We start from the raw sequence: 14925 nt of genomic DNA, 5'->3' as shown, positions 1-14925 counted from the left end.
GAAGGTCTTCCTTCCTCTGACTGAGACAACCTGAAAAGGTTGGAAAAGAGTAACTGAAATAATTTACCCAGAGAGGGTGAGCGAAAATTGCATCACCAGGATTGTCCCCCTCCCCCTACTGTGAGTTCAAATACTTGAACCTTCTTCATCTCTTCTCTACACTATACACACACAGAGAAATGTCAAAACAAGCGCAGACAGTTCTTGAATACACACACTGAGACGGTAGAATAGACTTCAGAGACACATAGCTTGAAGTGAAATTATATACAGTGCAGTGACTGAAATTAACCAGCTCTATATTAAGAAGTAGGTTATACCAAAGGAGAATTGCTCACGTCTCGTATGGCCATATTATTTCCTGGAATAAAAATGAGAGATACTGAATTGATGGGTGTGAATATGTATTTTAAATTAAAAATCTGATTCACATTGAAAACACCCCATCTCTATAGATATGAAAAACCTGGACACTACAAGGAACATAGTATCCTGTGAATTTCCCATTTGCTTAGCAACGATAAAATGCACGGTGATGTATGGTGTTATATTATATAACAAATGGAATTTAATAGCAAATATAAAGGGACTCCTTTATTATAAGTTAGTCTGTCATAGTCAGTCATAAATGACAAACAACCTGCTAGGTGTCACAATACAGAAATCCACTTGATGGGAGTAAATTGCATTTAGCTAATACATGAAATTTGTCGGTTCATTGTAGGCGCCCTCTGCTGGACAGCTGTGGAAAAAGCCAGGTGTGCCACGTGATACAGAGGAACCACGCGATACGAACACGTTACTTCAAATCTTGAAAAGACACGAAGATAAAAACCAAACCCAACTGTCAGTGTGTGATAGTTTACACGCGTACATGGTGACGATATTTTGGAAGTAAGTGTTAAGACGATATTTCTATTTTTCTCTCTTCGTTCCTGTTTTAGTGAATGAAGATAAATCCAGCGACGTCTTAGAATTAGTTTGTCAAGATGATATAATACAACAAATAAATATTGTCGTCACTGTAACTATTTCAAGTAAACAATGTGATAAAAAAGTTTTGTTTAACATTAACTTCATGACCATAACAAATGTTTGACGTGCTAGGTCACGCATGGACCTACGTACTGCACGTCAAGTGACACTCCTTTTATTTAAAGAAAATATTGTATTTTGTAATTTTATTTAAAAACTTCTCAGACATTATGGCACAACTCTGCTCATTGAGTTCCAATTTGCTTTCTTCCCCAGTAAGCATTTTCATGTGGGGTTATGGTACAGACCAGAAAAAAAAAGGAACTTAGAGATATTAGAACGACACACAGTAACATAGTTCCGGTAAAAGGAGACATAAACAACAGATTGTTGTTTATGTGAAAAACTTCCCATTTAATACAGACCATTGTTAATGAACCTTCATTTAGCTGATGGAAATTATTTTCATAGTGTGTGTGTACGAAAGAGAGAGAGAGAGAGAGAGGAAGAGAGAGAGAGCTGTTTACAGACTTTTCCTTGACCTCTGCTCAACCCTGAACAGCTCAATACTTTTTCATTATCACCTCAGTGAAAATGTGTTTGGATTTAACTCACCTGTGTGATCTACGTATAAAATTCATATTACTGTTACTTTATTCACATATAAATGTCTCTATATATTTTTAAATACATTTTTTTCTGTAAATAATTTAATTTAATTAATTTAAAGGCCGAGGGACATTTTCTTCATCATGTATAAGGGAATGATTTGATGAAAAGACGTGAATGGAAGTAAAAGTAAATGATCAAGAATTCCAGTTGTATCTGAGGGTGGCATTAAAGTTGAGGGAAAAATACTGGGGTAATTTTAAGGGATGAAATGGGGGAGTGAAGACAGAAGGGGAAGATTATACTGAAGAGGTGGAAAAAAGGGTAATGATGTGCATGAGATGAAGGTGAGGGAAGCAACAGGATTCTTCAGACGGTAGATACAGTACCTTTTCCTGCCTGCACTGCTACTGTAAGATAAGAGAGAGATAATGAGAACAAGACGACGTTCCCATTATCTCTCTCAGGAGAACCACATGTAGGGAATCAATATTGTTTCTCAGACAACTTCTGCTTGTGTTTTTACTTATCCTTTTTTTAACTGTGTGAATAATGTCCTTCGATTAAGAAAATCATTAGGTTTGCCATGGAAAATTATCAAATTTCAAGTAATTGGTCTGAAAACTAAAATGTATTTTTTGCAAATAATTTTATTTTGTCAATGCGTGACAAGCAGGAGAATTAAATACTCTTCGCTAGGTGGCAGCAGATAGCTATGAAAACTAAGAAAACATAATCAGAGCTGTTTAAGATCTTTGTGAGTGTCTTTCTTCAATTCCTGTCAGTATATTAGCGTTGTCTTCAACTAAACAGGAGTACATGTTTAGTAAATATAAACATGTACTAATAATAAGAATATTATTATATTTCATTACATATACCTTTTTGTAAGATTTTTGTATGGTTGTGTGTCGTGGGATTTTTCCTGATGATATACATGTGCCGTGGCTCAAAAAAGGTTGGGAAGCATTGATATAATCTATACAAACTGCTTGAATGGGATTAGATTCAGCTGTAATGCTCCTTTAACACTTGTAGTACTAAACAGAAAATACCAACGACGGGTGGAAGGTGTAGAATTTGAGGTTTTCAAAAATAAAAACCGTGAGACATGAAGTAATTGAATTATTTAGTTTCCCTTTTTTTAATTCTTTTTGATTTGACCTGAAGGAAAACATGTCACTCAAACCCTTAATAGACTCTGTCAGTAGTGGGCGTGTCAGTGGGAAGGTTGATAATTATGTCTGAGTATTGGGGAAAAAAAGTGTTGTTTTCACCCACACATGAGAGTCAAACAGAAAAAAATGGAACTAAATAATGAAATTGTCTCATGCCTCACAGTTTTTATTATTATTATTATTATTTTGCCTCTAGTTACATCATGTGTCAAACTCAAGGCCCGCAGACTGAATGTGGGTCTTTTTATGCTGCCCACCAGAGCTTCACATGTATATAATTTAGAACCAAACTTTTGTTGAATTTCATAAAATGTAGTTTTTCAATTTTAATTTCTACATTAGCTCTTGCTTTTTCATTTTGCTTTCTATTTTGTGTTTGTTACCAGTTTGAATTTTGCACTTCTATTTCTACTTCCTGTGTGGTTGATTGCCTGACTCTCCCTGATGTGTTTCACCTGGTTTCTTTGCCCATGACTTGGATTTTCTTCTCTGTTTCATCCTTTGGTTCTTCCTGTGTGTGTTTTTCTTCTCCCTGTGCTCCTGCCGCTGGTCCTTGTTTTTCCAGGAATATTTTAGATTGCATTTGTGAGTATGGCTGTTATGTGGTTGCTCTTGCCTGTCAATAATTGAAGACTGTTTCCTTGTTTCTCTGCACTTGGGTGCTTTTGTTTCCTGCGTTGAAACAGATGGGCAACAAAAATGTAACTTTAAAAATGTGACAACTGTGCTCTAGAATGTTCCTTTAAGACCTATGCTTGGAGGGAATAAAATCAAAGCGACACATTTTAAATGTCCACAGTGTGTAGTTTCACACTGTGTTTGACAATTAAAAAAAAGAATGAAATCTTGTGAAAGTAAAGTCAGACTTTATTTCTTTGTGTGAGCTGCTTCTTCATTTACTTGTGACAAAACAACTTTAACATTGTTCAAAGTGTTCTTAATGGTAGGTTGTGATTTTCTTAATCCTAATCTAATGTAAAAACTGTAACGTAGATTTTGTTTTGTAATTTGGTTACAGATAATACAGATTATATTGTTTTGTTGGGGTTTTGAAGGAAATATTTTAGTCGAGTAGTGCTTTAAAACCTGGGTGGCGACAGAGAGGCTGGGGTAAAGTGTTTGATTGAAAGCTGAGAACTATAAATCTGTGTGATTGGAAATGTTTTTTGACAGAAGTCAAAACTTGTATTTAATTCCTCACTCCTCCATCTGTCTATTTTTACCACTTGCAAATATTTCAGTCAACTCCAGTCATTAGAGCTGATTCAACAGATCTTTGGGTAGATTATTGTCCAATTTGTAGAGAGAGCAGCAGAAGAGGATTAACACAGCCTGGGAGGATGTGATTGGACGGGTTGTAACAATCCCTCCATCCCTGGAGTTAATCTCAGTCTTTTCCCCTAATATTTGTTTCCTTGTTCAAGTAATCTCATCAGCACTGATGTCTGTGTCACAGTTTTCTCCGTTCTCTCCTCTTCTCTGCTGCACCCTCCCTTTTCTCCCTTCTTTCTCTCCTCTCTTTCACCCTCCCCTTCATTCTCCCTCCCTCCCTTTCCCTTCACTTCCCTCCCACTTGTCTCCCTCTCAGCCTAAAGAGCACTCGGTGTCTGCACAGTTCATTTCCCGCTCCAACATGTTGGCAGAAGGAGGAAGGGGAGGATGCTGCGCTCTGCTCTTGGTGCGTTCTTGCCACCTCTCTGGCCAGCGCACACTTCCTCCGACTCTGAGTCAGCGTCAGCGCTCGGCTGTCTCCGCCTGAAGGACTTAAAAGAAGACCAAGTGGACCAGGAACCAAAGGACATGCTGGATGTCAGGAGCTGCTCCACCAGGGTTCCCAACAAGAACAACAACAGCAGGAGAGCCGAGCAGGGCAACTGCTCCTCAGCGGCACTGGAAACTAATACCTTAGCAGTGAGCATCCCTCCCCCCTCCTCCTCCTCCTCCTCATCCCTCTCAGCTCCAAGATCCATGTGGCAGGAAGCAATAAGGAGGAAATGGTACCTCCTAGACCGGGTAGGAGAGACAGGAGAAGGGGATAAAGAAGGTGGTCAAAAGGAGAGGAACAGGTCCCCGGACTGGCTGTATGAGTCCTACTACTGTATGAGCCAGCAGCATCCACTCATCGTGTTTCTGCTGCTCATAGTGATGGGCGCCTGTCTGGCTCTGCTCGCTGTCTTCTTCGCCTCAGGACTGGTAAGCTTTTGACCAACTACATCAAAAATAAAACAAGTTTTCTAAAAGTATTTGTTAACATCCAGGACCAAACAGTTAGGTGTAAATAACTGACACATTGGCTCAGACATAAAGACAAAAGTACTTAAATAAACACAAAGTTGTACAAAATGACAACACAAAGTTCTCTCTCCACTAAAATCATCCTGGTGTGTTGTTTCTGAAATGACTAAACTGCATGTGTCAGGGTTAGTAAGACGGTGCAGCTGTTTGGTCACTAATCTGCTCCATTCCGTCCCTGCAATGACAACATGTCGATGTGCTCACTGGCAGACTGCAGCCTGGTCTATAAGCAGTCAGACGTAGACGTGTGTGTGTGTGTGTGTGTGTGTGTGCGCGCGCATACCTTCCCTATAAGCCACCGGCTTGTCAAACACAAAAGGTGGACTCGCTCATACAAGTGTGCTTTTTGCTCCACCTTTATTCATGCACGTTGTCACAGCTTGTGGTCCTCAATGCAGCACTAATCTGAAGAGAAGGCTGAGATAAAAGTGAATGGGCTGGGGGGGGGTAGGATGGGGGGGACTTAGGGGCTTGGTTACTGATGAGCTGATGGCTGACTGGGCTGCAGAAAGGAGATCTGTGTCCCTCTGTCACTGTTGTGACAGTATTTCTTTGCTTGAAAACCCCAGAATATTTTAGTAAAGGAAAGGCTGCGGGGGAAATACTGAAGTAATTTGTGAATGATAATTTTTCCTGGCTTGGATCCTGACGGCTGGGAACCTCCTCTACATTATGGCATTGCGTGTTTAAATATAGACTTATGGAGTAATTACTTTTTTTTTTCGTGCATTAGGATAGTGGCTCTCTGTGTCTCTGCTGAGTCAGCTCGTGAGGAGGCATCAGTCTAAAGCACACTGACAGAGACAGAACAGTGACAAACACACGTTAGTGTTACTGCGATGACTGCAGCCTGCTGTACATACAGTCTATCACAGCCAGAGAGGAAACGCTGGGACCTGAATGTTGGTCTCACACTGTGGAGCTCTTTTTGTGTTTATTAGACACACGTTCAGGAGACAAATTTAGGAAACCGTGTGAATGACTGTGTAGAAACAGCAAATGGAGGGTGTGAATCATGTGTTAATGACCTTGTTTTGTCTCCTGTTGGGATGATGACACTGGAAGAAGAAAACACTTTTGGATCTATAATATTTTACCAATATATATATACTGCTGTTACCACCAATATGGTCAATTTGTAGATTTTTTATTTTAACCTTTATTTTAACAACATTAACTGAAGCAAAAGACCAGAATAGGAGTAGGATTATAAGGAAACAAAATAGAAAAGATAAAAAAAAATATTATTGACCTGTATTTTCAAATATATATAAATGTTTTTTAATAAAAGTTAATTACACACTGGAAATAACAAAGACACATTTTTCCCTGAATCTCAGCTCTGAAGCTCAATATTAGTCACCATCATACAAAGTGGCAGTTAGCAGCTGCTCTCTTTGCCAAGTATTTAGTAACTTGTTAGCTGTTAGTTAAAATGATCTTATATTGCTCTTTGACCACACTGTACATACTAGTCAAAATATGCTGCATCATAATAAGAATGTTATGATGAGAGCAGACATGATTTTGACTTTACTGCATGTGCAGCATGCAGAGATTAGGTTCAAAGGTTAGGAGATGATGAAGGTCACAACAGACACTTTTTTTGTTCGTTTTTTTTTCCATTCGTTTGTAGGATGGTGAATTGTGAAACCTGCTACGATGTGTGGTTTTGTAGACAGTAGCACTCTGAGGTAAAAGAATGCTGCACTGGAGGCGAAAGGGTTAAAGATGCTGAGGTTTTCTTTAGGATTGACCAGGATGGCCAGCAGAAGAAATAACCAGATCAGAGGAACAGTATGGTGATAAAGTTACAGAGGCAACGCTGACATAGTTGGTATATCTGCTGAGGAGAGATGGTGGATGTTTGAACAAAGGAATTTGGAGGTGCAGCTGCCAAGCGGCAGGAATAATGAAATCCCCAGAGAAGATTCATGGATGCAGTGAAGGAGGTGATGAAGCTGGCTGGTGTTGACAGTTACACCAGGAGGAAAGAGATGGAGTGAGATGGAGACAGCTGATGGGCTGTGGGCACCCCTGAGGGGAGCAGCAGGAAGAAGATGTCATTTTAGTCCTTATTTTAAAATCCCTGTTGTTTTTTTATTATTATTTTTTACATGCATCTGAATGTAGTTTTGCTTAAAGGATACAGTGAGCAGGTGGCACGCTCAGCTGTGTTGACAGTTAGAGTAGTTTGAACGATGCTCCCCTTGTGGCACTTTAAAATAACTGCGCAGTCGCCAGCTGAAGGGCCATTAAAAACACTCCTGTAGAGACGACTAATCCCATTCACAATTATCCTGACAGTGAAAAGTAACCGTGGCTAAATTACAGCAGGCGTTTTGAATCACTGTGTGAAATATCATGTTATATTAATCACCAGGAGAGTTTCCTTAAATCTGAAATTGTCTAATAAAATAAAATTCTAAACACTGAGGACACTGTGTTTTAATGGTTGTTGCATTTGCTGTGCATTATGTTCTATGGTGCTTAGAGTTTATTTAATGCAGATTCAGCCACAAAAATGTTTATTATAAATTATCAAAATGCCTTTAAAATACATTTAAGAGTACAAATGCAAAGTGCAAACCTTTTGTGCAAACAAGCCTTTTATAAAAGGTTCTAATGTCACGCCTCTGTTCTGTGTTTCCCTTTTTGTTTCAACTCCTGCTCCACATAGTCCTGACTTTTGCAGTTCTCTCCATCACCACCATCCGCCCACATCCTGCTCTCTTTCTGAACCCTTCTCTTACTTTCTCAAATATGCTGTTTTATTTGCATCATATGCTTGCCCTCTCTCTCCCACTCCATCTCTCTCTCTCCCTCTCCCTCTCCCTCTGCCTCCTTCAGTCTCCCGCTGCTTTCTGACTGACCTAAATCCTGAGCTGTTTTGGAGCTGCTCTGCTCTGGGCCAGACAAGCTCTCTGCGGCTGTGCTGTCCCAGTGCAGTGACTGTGTGCATGAGATAGAGATGGAGGGAGGGAGGAAGTGGGAGTGAAGGGGGGGGGGCATGAAGGAGACAGGGGATTGTTGGAAAGATGGCAGAACATCAGTGGGTGAGGTCACAGTTTGAGGAACGTGCCTGACAAAGTAATTCGAAAATAATCCATTCCTTTCAGCAGAATGTGATTTTCAAGCTAAAAAAATAGTCATACATAAAAAAAAAAAAAGTATTGAGACACATTTAGGTTTAATTTAATCAGTAAGAGTTGATCAGTCTGGTGGGAAGGCTGTTTTGGTTCCGACCGTTAAACTGTGAGCCTGTTTCAGACCGACTAGTTTACACCATGGTACGTGGCGGCGGTGACGTGACACATCTGCCTTCGTGTGCCGACTGTGACCCTTACGCTGTCACACTGCTGGAAGTGTTGATGAAATGAAGCCTGGCAAGGGCAGCAGTAGAAATGACTCATTTCGCTCTGCTCATCCATCCTCTACCTTGAAGAAACTCCTGAAATTTTTATTAGAACTTTCACATCTAAGTGTTTTTGAGCAAACGCAGAAGAAAATCTATTATGAATGGGATTTTGTCTTTGATACTGGTTGATGGCAACGCTGGTTAACCTGCAGCAAAAAGTCAACGTTGTGCAATGAATATTTACTTCTATTGTTGCTTTAATATTCAGTGTAGTGTTTTATAATATCTCACAGCCGTTATTCAGTCCTGGGAGCTGCGTCGTCACAGTGACCAGTAAATCGACTGGAACAGACGTATTGAAATGAAAAGAGTTATTTCTAAATAAGTCATTGCATCAGGGATTTTTGTTTTGTTTTGTCAGCTTATGCATAAAATCCCAAACAGGGACACAAATGTTTCAGAATATTCTCTTGTGTAACTTCGGAGGAATTAGCATACTTTTGTTCATTGTAGCTTGTTTGTTTCTTGCGTGGAGAATTACCCAGTAATGCATTGAAGTTTGTAGAACGATAGGAAGGACAGTAGTATTGTTTGGTTTGGTCTTTTGGTTTCATTTCACGTAAAAATAACCTGTGTTCCTTTATTGTGGTTCAATAAAGGTTACAAGTTTTTTGTTTGTTTGTTTGTTTTATATCACATGTCACTGACATACTGCGGTGGTAACTCTCCTCATATCATCATTGTAAATGTCAGCAGTATCATTGGACAGATATTTGTACTGGAAGGTGTCATTTGAAAAAACAGTTTTCTCCACAGTGCCTACAAAAAAAGCAGTGGCGTTAAAAGCAATTTGTGTTAAATCCTAATTATTGCCTTATCTGGTGGTTCCCGGAGAAAAATAAGATGCCAGGCCTTCTCTAAGTTTTAATTGATTTTGAAAAATTTACCATGTTTTCTTTCTGGCCTCTAGGGGCAGTGTGGTAAAGCAGCAGTATTAACATTAACATAAATATATTTTTATTATTATGTTTGATTAACCAGGTTCAGAAATACATAATAGGTTACTACTTTATTACTATGGCCTGCTGCAGAAAGTTGTCCAGTGTTGCAAAACTCGGGTTAATGGAATGACAAGAAAATATAATAATTTATGAACTAAAAAAAAATTGGTTTAAATGCAGTGCATCTGTATTCTATCCAACGCTGGTCTTTAAAATCACCAGAGGAGCTGTGGACTCCTCGTGTCTCAGCAGCAGTTATTGAACATAATGATCCAGCTGTGCACCAAGAGTCATCGCTCATGGAAGGAAACAACAGGCACCAGCAAGATCTTTTTAATGGTTGCTTTGCATATATTCATTTTAAAACTATGTCAGCACTTGTTACATTATTTCAGCGCCTTATTTTTTTTTTTTTTAATTTTCGGTTGTTAATAAACATGGCTTTTCAGTTTGTTTGCAGTCATTCAGGCTTGTCATACTCAGAAGTAAAAAGACTACCTTCAGATCTGAAAAGTATTTGTTTCATCTTCCCACTCGTGTTACTTCAGTGACACCTTGTTTTTCAAAGGCAGGAAAACAATTCTTCTCACGATGAATCACATCACCTCTGCTGATGATTAGAGAGCGATGGTTTTATTACTCTGGAATGATCTTTCTCGTACTTCTGTGTCTCAATGTAAATAAGATAGTTCATTAATTATTTCCTCCCCACTTTCATAAATTACTACTACTTGCTGATTCTTCTTATTTGTCCCTTTTTTATTCTTGCAGAATGTTGAGGACCACGTCGCCTTCGTGATCACCGTACCTACGGCGCTGGCCATCTTTTTGGCCGTGTTCGTACTCGTCTGCATTGAGTCCATCTTCAAGAAGCTCCTACGGATTTTCTCACTTGTTATTTGGGCCTGCTTGGTTGCCATGGGTTACCTCTTTATGTTTTCCGGTGGCATCATCTGTCCGTGGGATCAGGTAAGACAACACTATGTGCAATATACCTCATTTCTAACACCTTGACATCCACAGTGAGTCTAATTAATGCTCATGTGTTCTACATGCTAATGGATGAAAAGGGAAAAAAACAGAAATGCAAAGCAGTCATGTATAGTAGTAGTGAGTTATTGTGAAGCACATTGAGTGGATGTGTAGACCTTGAAAGTGTTTCAGAAATGCAGACCATTTACCATCTACAAATGTTCCACAGTGCACTACATCAATAAATCAAATGTGGGACAAATGTTAACGTCTAAGCATTAAGGCCTAAGTGGACGTCCATTGATTTTGAATATTTCTGATTTATATTTTTTCCCCAGCTAAACCAGTCTGTCAAACAGCTGCAGGAATGTTCCTGGTTTTGAAAAGGCTTATCTGTTCGTAATAATTTAGACCGGGACTAGATTAGCCGTGCCGGGATCACATCATTGGATGATCCACAGAAAGTCAAACCCAATCTGTTGGTTTGTTGTAATCCTATCTTGGTGCTAGCTGTGAATAAAGATGCAAATGTTATTCAGTACGGAGGCTCATCCTGTACTAGCTGTGTTTCACGTTTTATTCCATTGAACCTGCTCAAAACTTAGATGTTCATAACTTTACCTGCTGAAACTGAGCCAGAAAATCCGTGGCGACGGTTTCTACAGTCAGCTCGACTGCGGGCATGCAGAATAAATTAACTATAAAGCCACAAACACATCATCCATCACTGTCATATTAATGATAAGCCCATGTCCGCAGGTATGAGGGGAGACTGGCAGATGATGGGGTGGGGGGACTGGAGCAAATCAAATGGGTACATTATTTCTGTCCATGACTATTCCAGTTTTGCCGGAGCAGGAACATCCCTCCACATCCCTCGTGGCTCTAACAGCAACAGTGAGCAGAATATGAGTCAGAATGCCTAACGATGCTGCTGACCTGAGACCAGCCTGTCTGTTAAAAAAAGCATGGAGTTTTGTGTGTGTGTGTGTGTGTGTGTTGCAGCTTTGCACAGGAAATGCATTAACCTTTCACTTGATTTCAGACAACAACAGATTTGTCAGTAAGTCACAGTGTACATTCACATCCCATTTAGTCGCAACTCTTTAGTTTTTTTTTGTTTTTTTGTTTTCAATACAAAAACATGAACCAGCGGCTGTTGCACCCTTTCAAATATGCTCACTGACAAACAGTACAGCATGTTAGGTCTTCATCATGAGAGATTACCCCGGGAAGACAAATGTGTGCAGTGGGCTCATCCATCAGAGAGAGGAAGCTTGGGATGCATTAATCCAGACATTACTTTTTATATATTCCCACTGCCTGAAAATGTCAGATGATTATGACATTTTTTCTGTCTGCCCAGCATCTTTGCCATATTAATGAACCCTGTATGTGAAACAGCGCCCGCTGACACCTCAGAGCTGAGGATATGAATGAGGGATTCATGGTTACTGGACCTTATTCTGCAGTGTATCCAGAGTATTTTCATCTCATTTATCACCCTGGAAATCAGGAGAACCAGCTTGTTGACGACTGTATAAATCTGGGAATAAAACATATTTTATGAGAAGCTTGATAATAACAAAAGGCAGAGGAAAGATTTTTTTTTCCAATAAGTGAAGCAAAGAAATATTTTGCATTTTACCTCCGGTATTGAGATTATTAGTCTCTTTGTAAAACGTTACTTGTTTTAGTAATTCAAACCATAAGACATTTTGCAATAGCTCAACAGAGTACTCTGTGTACCAAGTACCATATTATACTGTAGCAAGGGATTCTGGGTTTTTTTTCCCCCCACCATTTTAACTTTATTTTTAACCATGGACACCACTGAGTCTGTTGACCTCTGAACCCTGCTGGGTTCATGTTCTACTAACAGCTTGCTTGTGTAGTTTGGACTGATTGGTTGACCAGTGGTATGATGCTGAAATCTATCCGCCCAGTGTAAGGACTTAAAAATGGAGTAATGTGCTCTGACCTCTTTGCTGTGGTCAACACTGATCATTTTTGGACTTTCTGAGACAGTGTGCTGTAAAGACACCATTGTTTGTGGGAAAATAAATCGGATTTTTTTTTTTTTAAAAAGAGAGTGATCTAAATAAAGGCTCAGGTTTTGTGTTGCGTTGCTAAGCATTTCTGTTTATAGAAACCTTTTTTTTTTTTTTTTGTAAATCTGGTGTTTCTGTGCTGTTGCTATGTAGCTGACAGCTCCAGAAACAAAGGCATACAAAGAGAAGCAAAGTCAGAATCAGAGCCAATTACGTGCAGCAGGAAGGCTGCCATGAGACAGTAGGAATGAAGCAGTGATTAGAGGCAGAGATCTTCCTATCTTCACCTGTCATGTCCTACAGTAGCCCATTAAGAAGAAACGGCGTTTGTCCTCACACTGGATTACTGGATCAGAAATACCTGTGGCCATAGTAACATGATCTCAGGATGTTTTACTGTTGTACAAGATGATTGTAATTTTGTAATGATTATGTCATTTTCAGACCTTTTAAAGTGAATATTGCGTTGTAGTTGTTGTTAGGCCTGAAGTCGGCCTCCAGGTGTGAGAGAAGAACTGATCAAATATTTATGAACACACTCGGCTCCTATACAGTCCTCACTGTATACATGTTTATTTTGATTGATTGCAGAACCATTCTGCCAGCGCAGCACAAGGATTGTTTTCCACACCCATGAATCTTTTCTATTGACCATCAATCACGGCCATGGAATCGATCACATCAGCTTTGATTTATTAATTTCACTCAGTTCTAAAATTATAAAATGCATAGAATTTAAAAATATTGACCTGAATTTATTTTTTATGACAGAAAGTCAGAAAGGCTGTTTATGATTAATCACTGTTCTCAACATGTTATAAATCTCCTGACATAGTTCCTGGGTCTAGTTAGGGCGTGTCTTGGTCAGGGACAAGCAGTAATAAGAAAGAATAAAGTCAGCTACACAGTTTAATCAAAGTTTATATCAAATTGATAAGAAATTACATTTGTTCTAAACCTTCAAAAAGCAAACAGCTTTCTTTCACAACTGCTTAATCATATGCAAATATCTACAATACATGCAAACACACATTGATGGAAAATCAAATCCAATTTTAATGAATCTTTTTTATTGTTAGCAAAACACTTTAATCCTTTGTTGACGACCTCCACGCACCTTGATAGCAATTAGAAAACCGTTTGTAGGGAACAAAAGTAAAAGTAGAGAAAAATAAATTCTTTAATGACAATTCCAAACACCAGTTAATTGTATTATAGCTTACTGTTTGTTAATTAATGGAATTCTGCATGTCACGGTGTGACTTGTTTACTTCTGCCTTTGGTTTAAACTAGATTAATACTATCATCTACTCAAAGCTCTTTGGTTGTTTTTTTTCCCCCCTTTTTTTTATTGTTTTTTTTATTATTATTATTATGTATTATTGGTATTATTTTGGCCGAGCCCCATATTTCTGTTCTGGTCACGTCTGTCTTCTGTTTCTGTTCTGGTCACGTCTGTCTCTTCTGTCACGCATGTGCACACACTGGCCCACATGCTCCGTGTCACAATTGTGCATTGAGTCTCATTAGTGTTTAAAGGCAGGGTTAAAGGCAGTGTAAAGGTCAAGGCTGAAAATGAAACAGAAAAGCCAACGGCTACGATTCACACTGGACAGTTCACCGGCCCACTGCAGGGGCATTCACACTCGTATTCACACTGATGGTCAATTTAGAGTGAATAACAAACCTAATTCTGCATGGTTTTGGACTTTTGAGAAAACAAACAAACTCCCTACAGAAATGACCAGTAGTGATGGACCGGTGTTCTTGTGGCGACGCAAGAGCAGAACTCCCAACATCACTGCAAGTGAAGCACTTATTTTCATTGTTGTAATAGCAGGGTTGTCTGTTGTCTGAAGTAATCCAGCAGATGAACGAATGATGGAGTTAATGCTCACAAATGGACTCTGCTCTAAACTAATGTCTGACTGCAGACCAAAGGCCTGCTGTAATCTGACTCTCCATCATTATAATTAGCTTCCTAAACCCTCCTTGGTCTCATTATCAAGGAGTTGAGTCACCGGACTGAAGCAGAGATGATTGTGCCATGATGGTCAAAAAGGCCTCCTTCACTTAATTGTCAGGGAGATGGCCCTTGTGTGCCTGAATTAACCACAACCACGGCAGAGGCTCTCACAGTTTTGATACTGCATCACGTATCGAGCGTGGCTCCCTCACTCAGCGGGTGTCCGCTCCTGACAGCCTCTCCATTATCCTCAATATGGTTTCATTATTATGTTATGGCAGCATTGGTTATCAGGCCGTTCGTTTTCTCAAAAAGACTTTCTGGACCCAGAGTAAATTACGGTGCCAGCAATTAGTGGATCTCTCTTGTATTACTCTGTAATTTAATACTTTCTTGGTCCTCTTTGTACTTAATCAAATTCCATGAAGGGAAAAACATGTTTTGTTATTAACTTTTGCTGCTTGTTTTTTTTCCCCTAGATCCTCATTATTTGAGAAGGGTTGTGCAATTGGGCCCCCCT

General features: G+C 39.4%; 1 protein-coding gene across 2 annotated transcripts in view; it reads left to right on the top strand.

The window, feature by feature from the left end:
• Positions 1-2900: 2900 nt before the first annotated feature.
• Positions 2901-14925, top strand: part of adcy2a (adenylate cyclase 2a) — a 41001-nt gene continuing 28976 nt past the window's right edge. Inside the window, exons 1-3 of one of the 2 annotated variants that reach the window (XM_008323251.3) lie at positions 2901-3347; positions 4351-4955; positions 10188-10385. In XM_008323251.3, the coding sequence (XP_008321473.1) occupies positions 4422-4955; positions 10188-10385 (732 nt within the window). In that variant the 5' untranslated portion in view covers positions 2901-3347; positions 4351-4421. Of the gene's footprint in view, positions 3348-4350; positions 4956-10187; positions 10386-14925 lie in introns of those variants that run through there. The other variant, XM_025061678.1, reaches the window with a different exon arrangement.

Source organism: Cynoglossus semilaevis, chromosome 13 (assembly GCF_000523025.1).
Source record: "Cynoglossus semilaevis isolate Cse_v1.0 chromosome 13, Cse_v1.0, whole genome shotgun sequence".
Taxonomy (NCBI): domain Eukaryota; kingdom Metazoa; phylum Chordata; class Actinopteri; order Pleuronectiformes; family Cynoglossidae; genus Cynoglossus; species Cynoglossus semilaevis.
The sequence above is the reverse complement of the archived record's forward strand: the minus strand, read 5'-3'. Positions and strand labels throughout refer to the sequence as shown.